Here is a 21,428-nt window from a genome sequence, read left to right on the forward strand (position 1 = left end):
GGTATCTATAATCCCAGCTACTCAGGAGGCTGAGGGAGGAGAATCACTTGAACCTGGGAGGCGGAGGTTGCAGTGAGCTGAGATGGTGCCACTGCACTCCAGCCTGGGTGACAGAGTGAGACTCAGTCTCAAAAAAAAAAAAAAAAAAAAAGAAAAGAAAAGAAAAAGGAAAGCACAGTGCTTTCTTAATATGAAAAAATTTTAAACCAAGAAATGTGCAAGATGGGCTTCATCTCATCCCAGAGGCTCACCCTGTGGCCCCCAGGAGGGGACTGGGGATGGGGGCTCTAGGGTGGGAAGGTGAGCACAGAGGCGGGGAGAGGATGCATCTGAACCCCTCGGGCAGGAGTGTTCCATGCACCCCTCACTGCCTTGGAACAGGCCGTCCGAATGCCGAGCTCCCCAAGGGCTTGAATGATAGCACATGGAACTCCTAATCCAAGCGTCCTTCATGTCCTCCACATGACCCAGAAAGCCTTTCTTTACATGTCTTTTCTTTTGAGACAGAGTCTTGCTCTGTCGCCCAGGCTGGAGTGCAGTGGCACAATCTTGGCCCACTGCAACCTCCACCCCCTGGGTTCAAGCGATTCTCTTGCCTCAGCCTCCCACGTAGCTGGGATTACAGGCACCTGCCACCACACCCGGCTAATTTTTGTATTCTTAGTAGAGACAGGGTTTCACCATGTTGGCCAGGCTGATCTCAAACTTCTGACCTCAAGTGATCCACCCACCTCAGCCTCCTAAAGTGCTGGGATTACACGCATCAGCCACCATGCCCAGCCCTTCTTTACATTTCTAGTTGTCCTTTTAAGCAGCAGTCCCCAACCTTTTTGGCACCAGGGACCGGCTTCATGGAAGACAACTTTTCCACGGACCGGGTTGTGGGGGGTGGTTTTGGGATGGTTCAAGCACGTTACATTGATTGTACACTTTATTTCTATTATTATTACGCTGTAATATGTAATGAAAGAATCATACACTGAACCATAATTCAGAATCAGTGGGAGCCCTGAGCTTGTTTTCCTGCAACTAGACGGTCCCATCTAGGGGTGATGGGAGACGGTAACAGATCATCAGGCATTAGATTCTCTTAAGGAGTGTGAAACCTAGATCCCTCGCATGCGCAGTTCACAGTAGAGTTCAGGCTCCTCTGAGAATCTACTGTTGTGCTGAGCTGACAGGAGATGGAGCTGAGGCTGTAATGCTCACTCGCCCACCACACCCCTCTTGCTGTGTGGCCCGGGTCCTGACGGACCATGGACCAGTACCAGTCTGTGGCCCAGGGGTTGGGGAACCCTGCTCTTAAGGTTCCCAATTATCAGCTCTGAGGTAGTTTAAGCAACAGAGCCCCTTGACGATGTTCAGGGAGATAGTCCCAATATCCTAAGGGGGCCAATTCGATTCTAATGGTGTTAAAACACATCTTAATTTTTTATTGTAAAAATATCTACTTTCCTAAGCTTAGAACAATATTGAGAAGAAATGAAGTGGATGGAGGAAGCCCTGGGGGGTGGGCCTTCACAGTGGGGAAGGCTGTGGGTGGAGAGCCAGGGCATCAGGTATGTGAAGGCCAGGGATGCCACTCAGCATCCTATAGGGCCCAGTACAGCCCGCAGCAGCACAGAATGATCCCAAGGCTAAGAAACCTCTATCTAGAATGCTCTTGAATGTTCTAGAACCGAGGTCCTTTCTTTTCTTTTCTTTTTTTTTCAAGACAGGAAAGTGCTTATCACAAAGAACCCCCAATCTCGACTGGGGAAGGGTTAGCAGTTGACTCTCTGGCCAGGACCATGTGTAGCATGCATCACTAGAGGCTTGAAGGCCCTGCACAGGCTCTGGTGGTGCAGCTTTGTTTTGGCCAAGGCGTGCAGGCAGTGGTCCTACTGCAGGGCTGGCCCACGCCTCACCTCAGTGCCCTCAGCGCCCTCCGCATCCTGGCCGGATTCAGAGTCCCGGGGGAAAGAGACTGACCTTCTCAACTTGCCCTCAGGTTGATTACGAAGCCTCAGAGCCCTTGTTCAAGGCAGTCCTGGAGGACACGACCCTGGAGCAGGCCGTGGGGCTTCTCAGGAGGGTGGACGGCTTCTGCTGCCTGTCTGTGAAGGTCAACACGGACGGTACACACACCACTCCTCTCGCGTACACAGCTGCCTGGCCAGTCTCCGTGACCCTTAAGTCCCTGGTGGCTCTGCACGCCCAGCAGCCAGGGTCCCCCCAGAGCCAGGAGAGGATCAGCCAGGCTGTGCCCCAGGTCCCCGGGAGGCCCCCAAGCCAGCTGGAAACCTCCCACCCACTGACTCCAGTGCCAGAGCGGCTTCTGAGACTGGGAGGTCCTTCCTTCTCTCCTACTTTAATTTTCTGCAACCTTCCTCGCAGGGGCTCGTATCTGTGGCTCATCTGTGGCTCATGCCCCCTTTTATCAGGTTATAAGAGGCTACTCCAGGACTTGGAGGCCAAAGTGGCGACCTCGGGGGACTCATTCTACATCCGGGTCAACCTGGCCATGGAGGGCACGGCCAAGGGGGAGCTGCAGGTGCATTGCAATGAGGTCCTGCATGTCACCGACACCATGTTCCAGGGCTGCGGCTGCTGGCATGCCCACCGCGTGAACCCTTACACCATGAAGGATACTGCCGCGCACGGCACCATCCCCAACTACTCCGGGTGAGCAGCTGCCGCGAGCTCGGTGCGTCCCCAGAAAGGCCCACAGGGAACTAGCACCGAGCCTGCCTCGGCTTCCTCCTCCTGCCCAGCAATAGAGGGTGGGTGTGGTGAGACCCCCCTAAGGAGGGAAGCCTGCCACGGTCACTGCTGAAGATGCTGTTTCTTTGTGATGGATGCCTTATATCTTGCAAATGAAATGTTCATTCTAGAACATTCTAGATCTGGGTTTCTTAGCTCTGGTACCATGGACTTCTGGGGCTGGATCCCTGTCTGTGGTGGGGCCATCCTGGGCACTGCAGGATGTTGAGCAGCATCCCTGGCCGCCCTACCCAGGATGCCGGGAGCACTCCCATGCCCCAGCTGTGACAACCAGAAATGTCTCCACAGGTTGCCAAGGGTCCCCTGGTTCTCCTAGTACTGTCTTGGTCTTAGCACTGAAAGCCCCACTTGCAGGGAAGCCCCTCGGTCCTGGGTAAGCAGGGACAGCTGGTCACCCTCCCTGGGGAGTGACATTGCCCCCTACCTTGCTCCGTTGAAAACCATTGCTCTAGGCTGAGCGTGGTGGCTCACGCCTGTAATCCCAGCACTTTGGGAGGCCGAGGCGGGTGGATCACCTGAGGTCAGGAGTTCGAGACCAGCCTGGCCAACATGGTGAAACCCCATCTCTATTAAAAATACAAAAAACTTAGCTGGGCGTGGTGGCGGGTGCCTGTAATCCCAGCTACTCAGGAGGATGAGGCAGGAGAATCACTTGAACCCGGGAGGCAGAGGTTGCAGTGAGCCGGGATTGAGCCATTGCACTCCAGCCCGGGCGACCGAGTGAGACTCTGTCTCAAAAAAAAAAAAAAAGAAAAGAAAATCATTGCTCTAGATCAGCCTATGGGAGGCTCCAAAGTTCAAGTTCACGGAACGCACAGTGCTAGAAAGCCCAGGTGTTGAGCTCAGCAACCCCATCACTCATTGCAAACTCAAGTGCCCTGGGGATCGGAGCCAGCAGGTCCGGGGAGAGGCCTGGCACTCTGCATTTCTAACCGCTCTCTCGGTGACTCCAGGCTGCAGGCCAGGGACCCACCATGAATACTGAGGTCCTGGAGAGGGGCCCTGTACACTGGCTGCTCAACAGCACCCCCCGGGTCCCGCCCCAGGACAAGTAAATCAGCCTCTCCAGGGGTGGGCCCAGGCCCTGCAGTCTTTTGAAAGCTCTGGAGACTGGGATGGGCGCCAGGGTAGAGCGCTCCAGCCTGCAGCAAAGGGGTGTGTGGAGCTCTAGGTGGAGGGCCTCCTCTCCCACCCGGCCATCTCCCCCACTCTCCCCTGCTCGGCTCTCCCCTGCCCTGCTCCCCTGGCAGAAGGCAGCTGGGTCAGGGCCTCTCCTGGTCTCTGCAGGGCTCAGCAGCAGCTCATAACCCTCATTCAGGACATGACTCAGCAGTGCACTGTCACCCGCAAGGTGAGGCTCCAGGGAGGGGCCTGGACCCCAGTGGGGTGGGCTAGAAGAGGGGCTCGGTGCTGGCAGGGAGGCAGGAGGCACTGTGTGGAGAGTGTGGGCTGCTGATTGGAGGAGGGGGACCCCGCCTGTCTCTCCTCTGCACCCCTTCAAACCAGGGCAGGGTCTGCAGCCCCCGCCTAGCCTGCAGGCTCTTGCACAAGTGCAGACACACCTCAGGCTGCTCTCAGAGCATCTGTGATCTCTGCATCACTCCCAGGTCGCCCTAGTGCCAATCATCTCCCCTATTCCTGTTGATGGCTTCAACAGCTCCTCCTCACCCCTTCTCCATCCCTCCTTTAGCCGTCTTCTGGGGGACCACAGAAGCTGGTCCGCATCGTCAGTATGGACAAAGCCAAGGCCAGCCCTCTGTGTTCGTCCTTTGACAGGGGCCAGTTGGACCCCAGCAGGATGGAGGGTGAGGCCTGGTGAGCTGGCACAGGGGCCGCTGGCTCCAAGTGGGTGAGGGGCTTTGGGAGCTGCTGCTAGTTGGTCAGCTGGGGCAGGGGGATGCCACTCATTTAGACCAGGATCTGCTCTTCGAGAATCATGGGGCTGGGTGCGGTGGCTCACACCTGTAATCCCAGATACTCGAGAGGCCGAGGCAGGAGAATCGCTTGAACCCAGGAGGCAGAGGTGGCAGTGAGCCGAGATGGTGCCATTGCGCTCCAGCCTGGGCGATAAGAGCAAAACTCCGTCTCAGGAAAAAAAAAAATTTTCAGGAGAGGAGTACAGGACAGAGGGAGGGCTGGAACCCTGTGCCCTGGAGGATGGCTGAGGAGAAGGGTGCCACTCTCCCAGATCCTTTGGAAGGAAGAAAACCCTGGCTTCCGCAATCCTCCCTTGGGCCTAGAGGAAACAGGATTAAGTTGCAGGATGCAAAGCGATGCCTTGAGAGCCACAGAGCTGTGTAACCCCCATGCAAAGGAGCCGCTCAGCCAGGGGCTGTGGAACTCGGAGCGAGTCCGGTGACCACTGAGCCTGTGCCCCTGAGATTCTAGGTGTTGGGGCTGCCACAGTGAGCAAAGCAGACCCAGTCCCTCCCGGGGCAGGGTGGGCTGGCTGGGGGCTGCCGCAGCCTCACCCACCCTCAGGATCCTCTCCTCCACAGGCTCCAGCGCGTGCTTCTGGGCCGAGAGCTGCCTCACCCTGGTGCCCTACACCCTGGTGCGGCCCCATCGACCTGCCCGGCCCCGGCCTGTGCTCTTCGTGCCCAGGGTGGTTGGGAAGATCTTGAGCGAGAAACTGTGCCTCCTCCAAGGGTTTAAGAAGTGCCTGGCAGGTATGCTGTTGCTTGGGAATCCCTCCACCCCTTCCACCTTCCCTCCCTCCCTCCTGCCCTTCCTCCCTCCTCCTTTCTTCCCCCACCATGCACATTCCCACACTCACCTGCTGTGTCCAGATAGTTCAGGATGGAGGTGCAGGGCACAGAGCAGGGCGTGCAGGGTCAGGTTTGTAAAGTGGACACCCTAAGAAGAGCTTCTCCCAGGGCTGGCGGGGTTCACGGGGACAGGGGTGTTTACCATGGGACTCCCTTGGACCCCCATGCAGCTGGTATATGATGGCCCCGTCCGATGTCACCTGCAGAGCACTTGAGCCAGGAGGAGTATGAGGCCTGGAGCCAGAGAGGGGACATCATCCAGGAGGGAGAGGTGTCTGGGGGCCGCTGCTGGGTGACCCGCCATGCTGTGGAGTCCCTCATGGAAAAGGTGAGGGCAAAGGCGGGGTGGGCAGGGGAGCTGTCCTGGGAAGAGTTTCGGGAATGCACAGCAGGGGGATGACATAAAGGTGCAGGGACCAACCTGAGACCTGGGTGACCTTGTCGCCAACCTCTGGGCCCCAATACCCAAAACTCATGTCAGCCAGTTAGGATCCATGTGACTGCGGGTGAGGTCTCCCAGCTCCTTGAGTCTCATTGTCCTCAGCTTGGGGGATGTTTAATAGATATTTGTTCGAGAATGAATAAATCCGAGCTAACAACACTGTCCATGTGTGAAGGCGCAAACGCATGAAAAGCAGCTCCCCGTGAACCACAGCTTTGTGTCTGCACAGGCACGGGAAGCAGAGTCTGGCATCTGGGCACCTACTGTAGGGGTTGGCGGAGCTTCATGCCGAGTTCACCTCGTCCCCAGAGCTCACAATTCCTAGATTTTCCCAGTGAAAAATCAAAGGGATGGAAACTCTTAATACTGCACAGCACGCAGCATCATTCAGAAAGCGGCGAACTCGGCTGGGCCTGGGGCTCACGCCTGTCATCCCAGCACTTTGGGAACCCGAGGCGGGAGGATCGCTTGAGCCCAGGAGTTTGAGACCATCCTGAGCAACACAGTGAGACCCTGTCTCTAAAAGAAATTTTTCAACTAAAAAAAATTAAAAAAATAAAAAGAGAAGAAAGTAGCCGGGCACAGTGGCTCATGCCTGTAATCCCCACACTTTGGGAGGCCTAGGCGGGAAGATTGCTTGAGCCCAGGAGTTTGAGACCAGCCTGAGCAACATAGTGAGACACCCGTCTCTACAAAACATTTAAAAGCTAAAAAAATTAAAAGTGGGCCGGGCGCGGTGGCTCACGCCTCTAATCCCAGCACTTTGGGAGGCCGAGGCGGGCGGATCACCTGAGGTCAGGAGATTGAGACCATCCTGGCTAGCACTGTGAAACCCTGTCTCTACTAAAAATACAAAAAATTAGCTGGGCATGGTGGCGGGCACCTGTAGTCCCAGCTACTCGGGAGGCTGAGGCAGGAGAATGGCGTGAACCCAGGAGGTGGAGCTTGCAGACAGAGAAGAAAGTGGCAAGCTCTCTTCCCCCATCTCCTCTACAAAATTCAGCTCTGCCCAGCTCCTGCCCTGTCCTCAGCCTGTCCGGAGGGCCCTTCTGACCTGAGCTGAGGCTCCCTTTGCTTCCTCCAAAGCCTGTGATCTTGACTCACTTCTCCCTCTCCCTCTCCCTCCCACAAAGAACACCCACGCCCTCCTGGACGTCCGGCTGGACAGTGTCTGCGCTCTGCACAGGATGGACATCTTCCCCATCGTCATCCACGTCTCTGTCAACGAGAAGATGGCAAAGAAGCTCAAGTAGGTGTACGCTGGGGGCTGGGCAGGGGCTTCGAAGCAGCTTCTGGGCTCCCCCAAAGCCCATGGCAGGTGCCTCTGGAGTGCGCTCTGCGGCTTTCAGGAATCTGAGGCGCTGACAGGGCCATTTCGGCACGACTTCAGGACAAGGGCCCTGCTGATTGCTCATGAAATTCCTGATTTTGGCCGGGCGCAGTGACTCACACCTGTAATCCCAGTACTTCGGGAGGCCAAGGTGGGCAGATCCCCTGAGGTCGGCAGATCCCCTGAGGTCAGCAGTTCGAGACCAGCCTGGCCAACACGGAGAAACCCTGTCTCTATTAAAAATACAAAAACTAGCCAGGTGTGGCGGCAGGCGCCTGTAATCCCAGCTACTCAGGGGGCTGAGCCAGGAGAATCACTTAAACCCAGGAGGTGGAGGTTATGGTGAGCCAAGATCGCGCCACTGCACTCAAGGCACTCAAGTCTGGGTGACAGAGCGAGACTCTGTCTCAAAAACAACAACAACAACTGCTCTGATTTCATGCTTACCAAACAAACTTCATTTCAAATCTGGCTTCTCCGGGATCTTGACACCAGGATGAGAGTGACTTTTACAGTGGGCAAAAATAGTCTAGTCACTGGAAAATGACATTTTATAATTGAAATTTAAAGTTGTAAATTAACAAATTGGCACTCCCTCCCCCAAGAGCAGCCCAGAGGACCATTGTGGGGCCAGACCCCCACCCAGCTTTAGCTCCACTGACACTCCACACTTACTGGTGCTTGGCTAGCACAATCTAATCCTTGTTGGCTAAGGACAGAAAAAAAAAAAAAAAAAAAAGTAAAAACAATTACTTGGTTTTCTGGGGACAGACCGAGATGTCCTGCTACTGTGCCCTTTCTTTTTTTTTTTTTTTTTTTTTTTGAGACAGAGTCTCGCTGTCGCCCAGGCTGGAGTGCAGTGGCGCGATCTCGGTTCACTGCAGGCTCCGCCCCCCGGAGTTCACGCCATTCTCCTGCCTCAGCCTCCCGAGTAGCTGGGACTACAGGCGCCCGCCACCACGCCCGGCTAATTTTTTGTATTTTTGGTAGAGACGGGGTTTCACTGTGTTAGCCAGGATGGTCTCGATCTCTTGACCTCGTGATCCGCCCGCCTCAGCCTCCCAAAGTGCTGGGATTACAGGCGTGAGCCCTGCGCCCGGCCTACTGTGCCCTTTCTACTCCAGGAACCAAGGCTGTGTTCTAGACAACCTGCCTCCCACCACTGGGGCCTGGGGCCTATTTTCTTTACAAGGTCCCCTCAAAGCGAGGCCACCTGTGTTTAGGGGTGTTTGGGTGTATGTCATCACTACCCTAGCGGGGGCTCCTGGGCCCTTGCTGTCCCCTGAGCCCGCCCCACCATCTCTGGCCTGTGCAGGAAGGGCCTACAGCGGTTGGGCACCTCAGAGGAGCAGCTCCTGGAGGCCGCCAGGCAGGAGGAGGGAGACCTGGACCGGGCGCCCTGTCTATACAGCAGCCTGGCTCCTGACGGCTGGAGCGACCTGGACGGCCTGCTCAGCTGTGTCCGCCAGGCCATTGCCGACGAGCAGAAGAAGGTGGTGTGGACGGAACAGAGCCCCCGATGATGCACCGTGCCCCTTCCCGGGACTGTGGGGGCCTCTGTGTGCCTGTTAATGCAGTCCTATTCCTCAGCCCAGGCCCTCTTGGCACAGCTGTGGGCTCCTTGGCACATGAGGCCAGCTCTCCCCACTGGCTGGGGTCTAACCTTGAACCCTCACCATGTGCAGGTCGCACACGGTGAAGCCACTCGTAACTGCACACTTTTCTGTGGAAACATCTTCACCCTTCACCAGGCTTGGCATGGTCTGAACTGGAAACCCTGAGAATGTTTCTGCAGTGGGACAGCAGGGACATCTTCCCATGCCTTCCCTAGAACTGGAGGCCCCGGACCTCTCTGGAAAACTGCCTGTCTGCAGGCCCAATTCAAATCTATGGGGGCTGCACTTCCCTTTTACATTTTGATGTGTCAAAGGCTTTTGGAGTGACCAAAAGCACAGAGGCAGCGGGTGGTCCCCAAGATCGCTGCCACCCTTGCCCGGGCAGAGGCACAAGCCCACATATGCTGTGACCCTGGCCACCTTTTCTCAGCTTCTGAGGCTGCGATGCCTCAGGAACTCCAGTTTACAGAGACCAGTGTGTTTACTTTAAATAAAGCCTCTGGGTGGTGGAGACGGTACTTTCAGTGGGTCTGTGCCCCGTGGCCTCTGCCCGTTCGGTGGAGGTGTCCCAGAGAAGCCTGGCACCAGTACCCCTGTACAAGGCCCGGCAGACTCTGCCTTCCCCTGACCTGGCTTTGCACCCCAGCCCTTCTTGGGCCAAACATCTTTACTCCACCTTCAGGGCTTGGGGAGGACCCAGGTCCCTCAGCACCTGGCCTTGCCCGTGCCTCCTGGGGCTGTTGCAGACTGAATGTCATTTTGACAGCAGTGTCCAAGAATCAGGAAGCCGTTCTAGAATTCAGGTTGGTATCATCATAAACGAGTGCAGAAAAAGAACTTCTGTATATTTTACTAAAATAAAAAGCTTTTACAATAGCTGGCCTGTGGCTTCCTCCAGCCCACCCCAGTATGGAGTGATGGGGAGGGAAGGGCAAGGGGAGGCCACCCACTCAAGGAAGCGCCCTCTCCTTCGAGGGGTGTCCAGGCCAGGCGTCTGCTCCCGAGGTGAGTGGAGGCAGGGCAGGAACGGCGCATTCTCCCAGCAATGCCAACATCACCCAAGAATTAACCCAAGCCCAAGGACGCGCATTGCCACCCAGCAACGCCAGTGTTACCGAAGAATTAACCCAAGCCAGAGGACGGGCATTGCCATGCCTTCATCTTCGGACACTCTCAAAAAAGATGAGCTTCTGCCCAGAAACACCACAGGTTCAAGCTCATCACTCAGGAAGCCTGCCGCCAATCAGCTGAAACCCGCCTGGGGAACAGGTACTTGACCGTGGGGCAAAACAGAAGCAGCAGAAACCTGCCCAAAGGTCACTCAAAGGCTTCCTCTAGGCCAGACGCTGGTAAGAGCCAGGCGCCGTGCTCCCAGGTGAGTGTGGGTGGGACTTGCATACTGCCCACGTGGCACCGAAGCCCTTGCCTGCTCTCTGTGAAGGGCTCAGAAGTATCTGTGGCTGCCAAAGCCTGAAGAGGCCTCAGGCCTCCCATCTGCAGGTCCCCAAACTAAGCCAGAAAACAAGACTCCCTTGTCATGGGCTGGGGGTGCTGCCTGTCCGCAGACCCCGTATGTCTAGAATTCCCATGCCGGGACGTGGTTCAGACACAAGGACCGCTGTGTCCCCTGCCATGATGGCAGTGCTCCTGGTGGTGGAGGGGCTGGGCACATGCTTTTGTCCCCCTCCAGGCAATGGCAGGAGTGACCCCACAGGAAGGAAGAACCCTCCTTGGACGGGAGTGCGGGTGGAAGGGCTGTTGTCACTACTCCCTAGTCTGCCGGCCACACGGACATGTGTGGGATGTGTCTGGGACATGTCTGGGATGTGTGCACAGGCCTCCTGGGATGGTCACAGCTCATTGTGGAGGGGCTGGCACTGGGGAGAGAGCTTCTCCTCCAGGACGCCATCGGGGGCACACACCCAGGGGTCGTGGGTGTCCCACTGCCACTTGGCCAGCTGGGCCCGAAGCATCTCCAGAACCTGAGCAAAGCGCGGGTCGGCGGCCAGGTTCTGGGTCTCATGGGGGTCCCGGCTCTGGTCGTAGAGCTCCCAGCGCGCCCGGTAGTAGTAATGACGGAGGTCCTTGTACCAGCGCGTGGGCTGACCAGCTGTGGTGCGGTTCAGGAGGTCCTGGAAGGTGGGTGAGACGTAGAAGTCCTGGTCGATGGGAAAGGGCATCTTGAAGTTGAGGTTGTGCACGAGGCGGAAGTTCAGGTGCTGCACGGAGCGCATGGGGTAAGACATGGTGACCTCGTGGTGGCTCTGGCTGCCAAAGACGGTGGCCCAGAGGGGCTCGGCCTCCAGCGCCGGCAGGAGGGACCGGCCAGTGAGGTGGATGGTCTTCGAGCCAAAGATGGCATAGCTGGGGTACGGGATCGAGAACCAATCCAAGATGGTGGGCGTGAGGTCTGGAAGGGACGCGGCATCTCAGAGCAGCAGAGCCCTCAGCACACAGGAGCTGCCCTCGGAAGGGCCGAACCTGTGCCACTCTGGGCGGCTACCTTCTCCAATCCAATCAGCAGCGGGAGGTGCCTTGTCGAGCCGACACCTCTCACCGCCACGTCATCTCTCTGGGCCATGGTGCCTTGAATGGTATAACAAGAGACCCTGATTCGGTGACATTTAGGATCCTTCTAAAATCCTATGGACCAGAAAAGAAGTCTCCTTTTCGGTACCTTGTCTACTCCAGTCCTGTGGTGGGTGTGGCCACAGTGCTCCTGGCTCATAATTTGGGGCCAGAGAGAGATGATGTGGGCCTCGAGCTCGGAGGGAAAGGGAACCTGAGTTTGCTGCTGTCCCGGGCCCACCCCACCTGGAGGCTCTGCCAGGCAGTGGGCAGGACACACGAGCCTCTGCCCTGTGCCAAAGGGCTCACCCCGAGCCCCTCACAAAGTCTTCCTGCACCCATGTCTTTGTCTGCACGTCCATAACATGGGACTAGATGTCCTAGGTCTTTTTAGAAATGGGCAGGGTCATGAGGTGCTTTGGGTCCCCCAGGAAGGCAGGATGGGGTGCACAGATGCTCAGAGAGGGGTCCCCAGGCCCACAGTATCGGCAAAACCTGGGAACTTGTCAGACCTGCAAATTCTTGAGCCCGCCAAGATCTACTGAATCGGACACCCTGGGGTTTGCAATCTGATTAACAAGCATCCCAGGTGATTCTGAGGCTCATCGGAGGTAGGCGGGGAAAAGGCAATGGTTTTGAAAGCAGCAGGATCCAAGCGAGAATCCTAGCTTAGTGCTTACCAGCTGTGCAATCCTGAGCAGCTTACTTCACCTCTCTGAGCCTCATTCTTTTCCTCTGTGGAGTGCGAGTGACAGTCCCTTCCTCAGCCAGATGATATGAGAGCCACATTAGGTAATAGGTGTGGAGCAGCATCTGACAGGTCGTGGCCCGGTCCCAGATCCACTCCCACCCCTTTCCTGACGGAGACAGAGGCATACCTAGGAGGCTCACGTAGGCCTCGCTGACTTGGCCCCAGCGTTTTGGGTGCTCCGGGGATGACACCAGTAAGGGTTCAGCAGTGCCCGGCCAGTACAGGTTGGTCCTGCCGCTGGGGAAGGGGATCCCATTGTCAGACGTGAAGATCACCAGTGTGTCGTTCAGGACACCGGCGTTACGCAGCTCCTGGAGCACCAGTCCAACTCCTGTGGTGAGGGGCGGGGAAGCAGAGCTCAGCTGCAGACATGCAGGGAGGCACTGGGTGTGTGCAGACCCACCCGCTGCTTCATCCGGCCGCTGGGCTCCGGCGCTTTCTGGATTTGAAAGCACCCTGTAGTTCTTCCCACTGGCCCTGGCTCTTGCCCAGCTCCGCCCAGCTCCCATTCCCTGAGCAGGCCTCGAATGGGCCTCCAGGGACTCCAGCCATCCCTTGGCACTTCTGTGTCACCCCCAGGCAGCTGCTCCCTGGTGCCCACTGGCTTCTGAGTTCTCTGGAATCTCGTGTCTGTCCCATGGAGCAATAGGGCAGGGGCCAGAAGACAAGGTTTCCTCTGCACCCACTCCTTCCCAGGTCACTAAGAATTAACGGCACCAACAGGGAAATGGTAAAGGTCCCGACCTCCTGTCGTGGGTTAAATGGTGACCCCCGACCCCAAAAGACATGTGTGCTGGAATCTGTGAAGGGGCCTTGTTTGGAAAGGGGAACTTCGCAAATAAAGATCCTGGGACAAAATCATCCTGAAGTGCGCAGGTAGGCCCTAAACCCGACGGGGTCCTTATAAGAAGCAGAAACAGGCCGGGCGCGGTGCCTCACACCTGTAATCCCAGCACTTTGGGAGGCTGAGGCGGGCGGATCATGAGGTCAGGAGTTCAAGACCAGCCTGGCCAATATGGTGAAACCCTGTCTCTACCAAAAATATAAAAACTAGCTGGGCGTGGTGCGTGCGATTGCAGTCCTAGCTACTCTGGAGGATGAGACAGAAGAATCGCTTGAACCCGGGAGGCGGTGGTTGTAGTGAGCCAAGATTGCGCCACTGTACTCCCGCCTGGGTGACACAGCGAGACTCGGTCTCAAAAAAAAAAAAAAAAGAAGAAGTGGAGACACAGACAGAAGAGGAGACACAGGAAAAAAGGCCGTGTGAAGGCTTCAGCAGGGATGGGGGTGATGCTGTCGCCAGCCCAGCAACACCGAGCGCTGGCGCAGCCCCCAGAAGCTGGAAGAGGAAAGGCAGGGTCTCCGCTAGACCTTCAGGGGAGCATGGCCCTGCTGACACCTTGATTTCAAACTTTTGGCCTCCCCAACTGTGAGAGTACAAATTTTGGTTGCTGTAAGCCATCCAGTTTATCGTGCTTTTTAGGACAACCACAAAAAACTCACATACCTCAGGTTCTCCATCTGCATATGCTAAGGAACTCCAAACCCCCAAATCTGACCCAGGTCCTGTGGCTGGAAGTATCTGAAGTCTTCACGCAACCTCTGGGGTACCCGAAGGCCCCAGCCCAGGAGCAGTTCCACATCAGGGCAGCCCCAGGGGTGGGTCCTGATGCCACCCACAGGCCCCTCCTCTCAATGTGGGCTCTGCCAGCTGCAGCACAGTGCCTGCCACACTGGGACCCTCACCCACACTCTGCTGTGACCTGACTGAGAGGGCGCTGGCCCAGGATGGGGGACCCAGGCCGTGGCACCCCCTCCAGTGCCCGGTTCTGCAAGCCCACCTTGGTCCATGCGGCCGATGGTGGTGTACTGAGCGGCCAGGTCGGCTCGGGCTGCCGGGGTGTTGGGGACGAAGTAAGGCACCTGGGGCAGGCGGTGGGGAGCCAGGCTTAGAACAGACAGACTGGGGGAGCGGTGTCCAGCCTTCTCCCCGGAGCCTCCTGCAAGTGGATTAGCCCAGAACAGCCTCACTCTGGACCACCCCGTCTCTCTGCGGTTGTCTCTGTGGCCCCGAAGATGGGAACCTGAGCCTGACTTGGTCAGAGCGTCTTTCTTCATCATCTAGGGCCAGGGCTGCAAGCTCGTAGGAGGCCAGGGTCCCTGACCCAGGGCTGACGGGAGTCCTGAAACACGGGAGGGGCCGTCCTACCAGCACGTCCAGTGGGTCGTAGGCCTGGGGGGTCCAGTCTGGGATACGACCCATGCCGCTCTCTCCGTTGCCAAACTTCTCACAGAAGGTTCCGTACTGGGGCTGGGAGTGCCCACAGCGGTGGGGGTCATGGAAGGCGACGTAGAGGAAGAAAGGCCTGCACAGGAGGCGGCTCACTGACAAGGCTGCCGGGCCATTGCCACCTGGCACAGGAGGCCCCTCGGCTCTGCCTCCTCCTCTGTATCTGTAAGTCAACCTGTGACCCTCACTGCCTTAGTTTCCCCACGTCCCTTCTCCCTCCGACCAGGCTAACTTGAGTACCTGGAACCTTCTCCCCTGCCCCCATTCCAGCCACGTGGGGGCCCATGCATCCCTCCTGAAGGCTCCAGGCTGTGCTCTGGGACCAGCCGCCAGGGGCAAGGGGCAGGGGCCCTGACTCGTACCGGTCATCCTGAGTCTGCAGGAATTTCCGGACGAGCAGCTTAATTCTAGTGATGTTCCGCCCCACCTGGAGGACAGAGCCGTTCTCCTCCGTGTAAGCAAAGTCAAACGGGTACACGGTCTCCGGCCCCACGTGCTTCTTCCCGATGATGCCTGGGCGGGAAGAGAGACCTGTCCAGAGTCTCTTCAGTCTCCCAGCCGCTTCTGCTCCCTTCTCCGCCCCTCTCAGCCCTAAGCGCACTGTAGGTTCTGGTGGACACACAGCCCAGCCAGGAGACCCAGGCCCAGATCCTTTGGGACAAGAGCTAAGGGCAGGCCACAGGGGCTGAGGGTGCCTTGGGACAAGGTGCCGAACCTCCTGGGCTCTGGCCTGGCCTCTGTGCCTCACCCCACGCCCTGTCCTCGGCACAGGGTCCTCACCTGTGCGCACACCAGCTTGGCTGAGCAGCAGCGGCAGGCTCCGCACCTTGTCGAAGGAGTTGAAGTGGTGCACGTCCTGGTGCAGCCCGTACATCCCATTCTGATGCTGCCAGCAAAGGCGCATGAGGTCCAGGGTCCCCAGGCAGCCAGGGCCTGCCTGTCGCACCTGTTCTCCCACGGCCCTCCCATCTCCAGGGGCCTTCTCGGGGCCCTGATTTAGACTTCGAGTGGCCAGCACCCAGAGAGACTGGCTGTACCTCCCCACGCCCTGCCCAATAGGCCCACGGGTCCCTCCCCTGAAAGGAGGACTTCGCAAGAAAGAAGGGGACCTGGGGGGCGTGCACCAGCACGAGGGTGGCCTTGATGTTCTTTTTGCGTATCTGTACTTTCGAACTCTTCTCTTATGATCACACGTTACAGAGTGAAAAAGACAGGCCCAGGCCTTGTTTTATTACCTAGTTATTTTATGTTGTAAAAGATATTGTACATTTTAAAAACTCAGACTGCCGGCCGGGCGTGGTGGCTCACGCCTGTAATCCCAGCACTTTGGGAGGCCGAGGCAGGTGGATCACGAGGTCAGGAGATCGAGACCCGCCTGGCCAACATGGTGAAACCTCGTCTCTACTAAAAATACAAAAATTAGCTGGGCGTGGTGGCGGGCGCCTGTAGTCCCAGCTACTCAGAAGGCTGAGGTAGGAGAATGGCTTGAACCTGGGAGGTGGAGGTTGCAGTGAGCTGAGATGGCACCACTGCACTCCAGCCTGGGCAACAGAGTGAGACTAAAAGAATAAGTGTCCTTAAACACCCATGTTCATAGCAGCTTTATTCACAACAGCCAAAGGGTAGCAGCAACCCAAGTGCCCACTGATGGATGAATATGGAGAAGCAAAATGCGGGGCCCATCCATCCACTGGAATATGACTCAGTCCTAAAGAGGAGGGAAGTTCTGACTCGTGCTGCACCATATGGTTAACCCTGAGGACATTGTGCTGAGTGAAGTAAGGACACGAAAGGGGGCCCGGGCACGGTGGCTCACACCTGTAATCCCAGCACTTTGGGAGGTCGAGGCGGGCAGATCACTTGAGGCCAGGAGTTCGAAACCAGCCTGAGGAACATGATGAAACCCCATCTCTACTAAAAATACAAAAATTAGACAGGCGTGGTGGCGCACACCTGTAATCCCAGCTACTTGGGAGGCTGAGGCAGGAGAATCGCTGGAACCTGGGAGGCAGAGGCTGCAGTGAGCCGAGATCGCACCACTGCACTCCAGCCTGGGTGACAGAGTGAGACTCCATCTCAAAAAAAAAAAAAAAGGACTAGTCCTGTGCGATTCCACTCTTATGTGGCCCCTGGAGCAGTCAGATTCATAGAGACAGGGGATGGGGAGGGAGAATGTGGAGCTGGTGTTTCATGGGACAGAGCTTCTGTTTGGGAAGATGGAAAAGTTCTGGAGATGGATGGTGGTGATGGCTGCACAACACTGTGAATGCACTTAATGCCCTGGAACTGTGTGCTGAAAAATGGCTAAGATGGGAACGCTGATGTTTGTGCATTTTATCACAGTAAAATAGGAGCGTGTGTGCCCTAACGGCGGCCGCTCCCTGCACCACGGCGCTCCTGGGACACTGTGGCGATGGCGGTTCACACTGAGTGAGCCCACCAGGCCTCGCACTAAGTGTTTACATACGAAGCATTAGCCCCGCCAATCCCCATAACTAGAGTGGCATCTCATTATACCCACTGTCTTACAGATGAGGAAACTGAGGCACAGGGAGGTAGGTTACTTGCTCAAGGTCACACACAGCAGTGGAGCCAGGGCTGGCGGGTGAGTTGGAGCCCCTAGTCTGCACTCGTGGCCAAAGGCTGTGCCTCCTCCTGGAGGTGGGAGGGAAAGTGGGCAACACCCCCCAGGAGCCCAGGGATGGGAGACGTGGCAGAGGCCTGGGCCCCGGACGCAGGCTGTCTACTCCCTGCCCACCCCCTCCTCCCGCCCCTTGCACCTCACCTGGGGCAGGCCAGTGAGGAGGCTGGCGCGGCTGGGAGAGCAGCTGCTGACCGAGGTGAAGGCGTTGCGGAAGAGGAGGCTGCGGCGGGCCAAGGCGTCCAGGTGCGGGGTGGCGATGGCGCTGTTGTTGTACGCGCCACTCTCAAAGCCTCCGTCATCCGCTGTGTAAGGTGGGAGACAGACAGCACACGGTCGGCTGTGGTCATGAGAAACAGCACTGAGAGTGAGGGAGGCTGGGGCTGTGATGCCAGGAGGAGAGATACCCACGTGGGCATGGTACTGGCTCAGCGTGAATACTCAGCGCGAAACGCTATCGTGACAGAGCATTTCATTACCTAGGAGGTATGACACCCGAGTGGGTACATCAGGCAAGCATGGTATCAGAGGGCATGTTAGCAGATCTGATACTTGGTGGGTTTGTTAGCAGGCAGGCATGTATCCAGAAGACCCCATACCCACTGGGTATGTTAGCAAGAAGGCATGGTACCTAGTAGGCACAATAGCTGGTGGGTATGTCAGCAAGTAGGAATGGTGCCCAGCAGGCATGATACCCAGTTGGTATGTTAGCAGGTGAGCATGGTATGGAGGCTGGACTGATAGATGGTGGGTATGTTAGCAGGTGAGCATGGTATGGAGGCTGGACTGATAGATGGTGAGTATAAGCAGGTAGGCATGGTACCCAGGCAGGCCTGATACCCGGTGGGTATGTTGGCAGGCAGGCATGGTATCCAAGTGGGCATGATAAGCAGGCATCATACCACAATAAGCTTGATGATACCCTAAGCAGGCATGATACCCAGTGGGTATGTTGGCAGGTGGGCAGGGTACACAGGCTGGACTGATAGCTGGTGGGTATAAGCAGATGGGCATGGTACCCAGGCAGGCCTGGTACCTGCGTAGGTATGTTAGTAGGCAGGCATGGTACCCGAGTGGGCAAGATACTCATGCAAGCATGATATCCCAACAAGCTTGATGATACCCCAGCAGGCACGCTACCTGGGTGGGCATGTTAGCCGGCTAGGCATTTAGGCAGACAGTGGCTGAATGCGTGGCCACAGAACTGCTGGGCAATTCTGGGCTCAGCGGCAACTGTGGGGGGCAGAGGGCAGGAGAGCCTCGCCCAGGGTGCATCTAAAGATCTATGTGTGTGCGTCCCACCACTGCTTCTCACTGATGCCATCTCAAAGGCCTAGTGACCTTGCAGGTTGTCTATTTCAACCCTTCATCCTACACAAAGCAGCCGAGGCCCAGAAAGGTGAGGTGCAGTGCCCAAGGCCACACACTGGGCAGCGGGAAACAGGGACAGGCCGCTGAACTCCTACAACCACACCAAGCTTCTTTCCCCTGCTCTGGAGTAGAGGACACTGGGGGCACCACAGGAGAGGCTGGTGGGAACCCCCAGGACCAACACTTTCCCCAGCTCCCTCAGAGGCAATGTGGTCCATGGACAGAGGAGGCTGGGCACCTTCCAGTTGGGCTCCTATCCTCCACCCCACAGTACCCACGGGGTGTGAGCACATGGCAGCCAGGTAAACCTGGAGGGAGAGCGGGATGGGCTGTGCTCCGTACCCGCAGGCCAGGAAGAAAGCTGCCCTTCTCCCTCGGCACTTGGCTGTGGGCCTGCTGTGGTCTGAACTGTGTCCTCCCAGAATTCACATGCTGAAGCCCTAACGCCAACATCACTGTATCTGGAGACAGGGTCCTTAATTAAGGATAAATGAATCATAAGGATGAGACCCTGATCTGACAGGACTATGGACTTATAGGAAAAGAGAGAGAGGGCCGGGTGCAGTGTTTCATGCCTGTAAGCCCAGCACCCGGGAGGCCAAGGCAGGAAGATCGCTTGAGCCCAGGAGTTCAAGACCAGCCTAGGCAACACAGTGAGACCTTGTCTCTACAAAAAATACAAAAATTAGCCGGGCATGGTGATGTGCACTTGAGGTCCCAGCTACTTGGGAGGCTGAGGCAGGAGTATCACTTGAGCTTGGGAGGTTGAGGCTGCAGTGAGCTGTGATTGTGCTACTGCGCTCCAGCCTGGGTGACAGAGTGAGACGCTGACACACACACACACACACACACACACACACACACACACACGAAAAGAAAAGAAAGAAAGGATAAAGGAAAAGGAAGTGACACCACCCCCATCCACTTGTCATGTGAGGAAACAGCGAGAGGGTGACCACTTGTAAGCCGAAAGTGGACCCTCACTGGAACCCAACCAAGCTGGCACCCTGACCTTGGGTTTTCAGCCCACAGAATTGTGAGAAATACATTTCTGTTTAAGCCGATCCATGGCAGTCCGTGCTAAGAAAGGCTCTAGCCCAGTGGCCGCATAGCCTGGGCTTTGAAAGCCTCCTGTAGGAGTCCTGATCCGCAGATGAGGGTCCATGCAGATTCTCTGCTGTGTTTCTGGGAATCGAGGAGTTGGCAGGAGAGCTGTTTATGTTACAGTGCGCTGAACCCCCGCCCAGAGACCACAAAATTAATCAGAAAGAGGGCAACTGGCAGGGCGCCAGACCTCAAAAGGGGAAAGAATCGCAGGCCTTGGGTTTGGCCTTGTCACTTGTCATGAGCCAGAGCCTTGATTACCCAAACCGGAAGTCTTGTGAGCAGCACGGTGCTTGCTCTGGAGGAACCTGGGGTTTCTGAGAGGGACTGGGGTTGGGGGAGACGGTGGTGGGTGGGTGGTGGAGGGCTGTGCCCTTGGGACAAGGCAAAAGACAGCTGAGCCACAGGCTCTGGGGTCGGAAACGATTACAGCGGGGCGGGGATGAGGGCCAGGAGGGCACCCTGTCTGCAGTCTCTGGGGACCTGAGCACCAGCCCCTCCTCTGGGATCCCCTCCCGAGAGGGATCTGAGATCCGTGGACCCCTGAGCCCTGGCTGGGCAGGGTCAGAGGAGGGTGGGACAGGCGGCAGGAGGTAAGTGTAGGGGTGCTGGATGCTGGGGCTCACCCCTCCAGCCCTTGCTGCCCTCTCTGGGGAGACACCCATGAAGAGTCTGGGGGCAGCACAGAGAGGAGGACGAGAGGGAATGTCAGTGGGGGACACAAGGGCAGGGCACACTAGGGTCAGCACTGACCACGGGTGGGGAGGAGGCCAGTGGCCACTTCCCCGGGCCACAGCAGGTGGGCGTTGGGGGGCGGGGCCGGCACTCACCGAGGAGCAGCAGTGCGTTCCGGGGACGCGCCCGGCAGAGCCCCAGGACTAGCAGCAGCGCGCAGGCGGGCCCGGGGCGGCGCATGGCGGCGGCGGCTGGGGCTCAGGATCGGGATCCAGCTCCGGCTCTGGTCTCCCGGTCGGCCCTGCCCCCTGCCCCGCCCCCGGTCACGTGCGCGCCAGACCCCGCCCCGGCCTGTCCCCGGCGATTCCTGCGGACCCAGCTGCGGCGGCGGCGCCAGGAGAGCCCAAGCTGCAACGCCGAGTGGGTGAGTCCGTGGCCCGCGAGGGCGGCGAGCAGGGACCAGGGGCACAGGGTGCGGACAGTGGCCGGGGTCGCCCGGGGCAGCCGACGCGGGGGCCAGCGCGGAGTCCGAAAGTGCGGGGGCCTCCCGTGGGGACCACTCCCCCGCCGCGTCCCCACCCGGGTCCCCGCGGCCCTCGGCCTTGCTCTGAGCCTAGGGACTGCGGACGGTCAGGTGGCGCGGGGTCTACTCCGGAGACCCCAGGATCCGGAGCCAGCGGCCTCGTGGGCGGGGCCGGGGGCCGGGGAGTGGATCTTGCCCGGAGCGGAGCGGCCGTGGGCGTGGGGGGGGTGGGGGTAGGGGTGGGGGTGGCGGCTCTGTGCGCGGGCGCTGGGGCCCTGGAAGATGCTGCGCACCTGAATTAACTGGGCGCCTCTGGTGTCCTCCCAGAAGCAACTAGAACTCCAGGGCTGTGAAAGCCACAGGTGAGGGCTGAGCGAGGCGTGGCCTCAGGAGCGGAGGACCCCCCCACTCCGTCACGAGCGCCGCAGTCCACCGTAGCGGGTGGAGCCTGCCCTGGTGCGCAGTTGGAAAACTTCGGAGCCCCTCCGGATCTCCCGGCTGCCACCCGCACCCCCCGCCAGCCTAGGGTGCGCCCGCGGGCCCTGCTTCTCTCTGCGCTGCTCCCTGTCAAATTCCCTGGGGAGAG

The 21,428-nt window shown here is 57.9% G+C and overlaps 3 protein-coding genes across 12 annotated transcripts in view; 2 read left to right on the forward strand and 1 right to left on the reverse strand.

Moving 5' to 3' along the window:
* Positions 1-9,795, forward strand: part of CARD14 (caspase recruitment domain family member 14) — a 38,919-nt gene extending 29,124 nt beyond the window's left edge. For 3 of the 6 annotated variants that reach the window (XM_058428224.1, XM_058428223.1, XM_032176653.2), the window contains 8 exons: positions 1,991-2,117; positions 2,424-2,664; positions 4,051-4,114; positions 4,454-4,568; positions 5,262-5,432; positions 5,738-5,859; positions 7,107-7,222; positions 8,619-9,795. In XM_058428224.1, the coding sequence (XP_058284207.1) occupies positions 1,991-2,117; positions 2,424-2,664; positions 4,051-4,114; positions 4,454-4,568; positions 5,262-5,432; positions 5,738-5,859; positions 7,107-7,222; positions 8,619-8,826 (1,164 nt within the window). In that variant the 3' untranslated portion in view covers positions 8,827-9,795. The other 3 variants (XM_058428227.1, XM_058428226.1, XM_058428225.1) reach the window with 3 other exon arrangements.
* On the reverse strand, positions 9,754-20,611 carry SGSH (N-sulfoglucosamine sulfohydrolase). Of its 2 annotated transcripts, none has more exons than XM_032176658.2 (8): positions 20,475-20,611; positions 17,314-17,474; positions 15,309-15,414; positions 14,891-15,041; positions 14,448-14,604; positions 14,080-14,161; positions 12,366-12,569; positions 9,754-11,329 (listed from the first exon to the last, which is right to left on the reverse strand). In XM_032176658.2, exons 1-8 carry the CDS (start codon positions 20,557-20,559, stop codon positions 10,770-10,772), a joined length of 1,506 nt encoding a protein of 501 aa, XP_032032549.1. In that variant the 5' UTR covers positions 20,560-20,611; the 3' UTR covers positions 9,754-10,769. The 2 variants fall into 2 exon arrangements, with proteins under 2 accessions (XP_032032549.1, XP_058284213.1); XM_058428230.1 differs by having other exon boundaries at positions 11,178-11,505.
* A 54-nt stretch (positions 20,612-20,665) lies between these two features.
* The window catches only part of SLC26A11 (solute carrier family 26 member 11), a 30,961-nt gene continuing 30,198 nt past the window's right edge, over positions 20,666-21,428 (forward strand). Inside the window, exons 1-2 of one of the 4 annotated variants that reach the window (XM_032176660.2) lie at positions 20,671-20,743; positions 21,170-21,369. The gene's annotated coding sequence lies outside the window, so the exon portion shown is untranslated. Of the gene's footprint in view, positions 20,744-21,169; positions 21,370-21,428 lie in introns of all 4 variants that reach the window. The other 3 variants (XM_032176661.2, XM_032176664.2, XM_032176662.2) reach the window with 3 other exon arrangements.

The sequence above is a fragment of the Hylobates moloch genome, unplaced genomic scaffold (genome assembly GCF_009828535.3).
Source record: "Hylobates moloch isolate HMO894 unplaced genomic scaffold, HMol_V3 SCAFFOLD_15, whole genome shotgun sequence".
In the NCBI taxonomy this organism is placed as follows: Eukaryota; Metazoa; Chordata; class Mammalia; order Primates; family Hylobatidae; genus Hylobates; species Hylobates moloch.

What these genes read in the sequence shown, in the direction of transcription:
- SGSH (XM_032176658.2), bottom strand. Translation starts at nt 20,559, where the DNA reads ATGCGCCGCCCCGGGCCCGCCTGCGCGCTGCTGCTAGTCCTGGGGCTC. An exon ending in CTGCAGACTCAGGATGACCG is followed by an intron (nt 14,605 to 14,890) that starts GTACGAGTCAGG and finishes CCTCCTGTGCAG; the next exon opens with GCCTTTCTTCCTCTACGTCG. An exon ending in CATCGGCCGCATGGACCAAG is followed by an intron (nt 12,570 to 14,079) that starts GTGGGCTTGCAG and finishes CCCTCACCACAG; the next exon opens with GAGTTGGACTGGTGCTCCAG.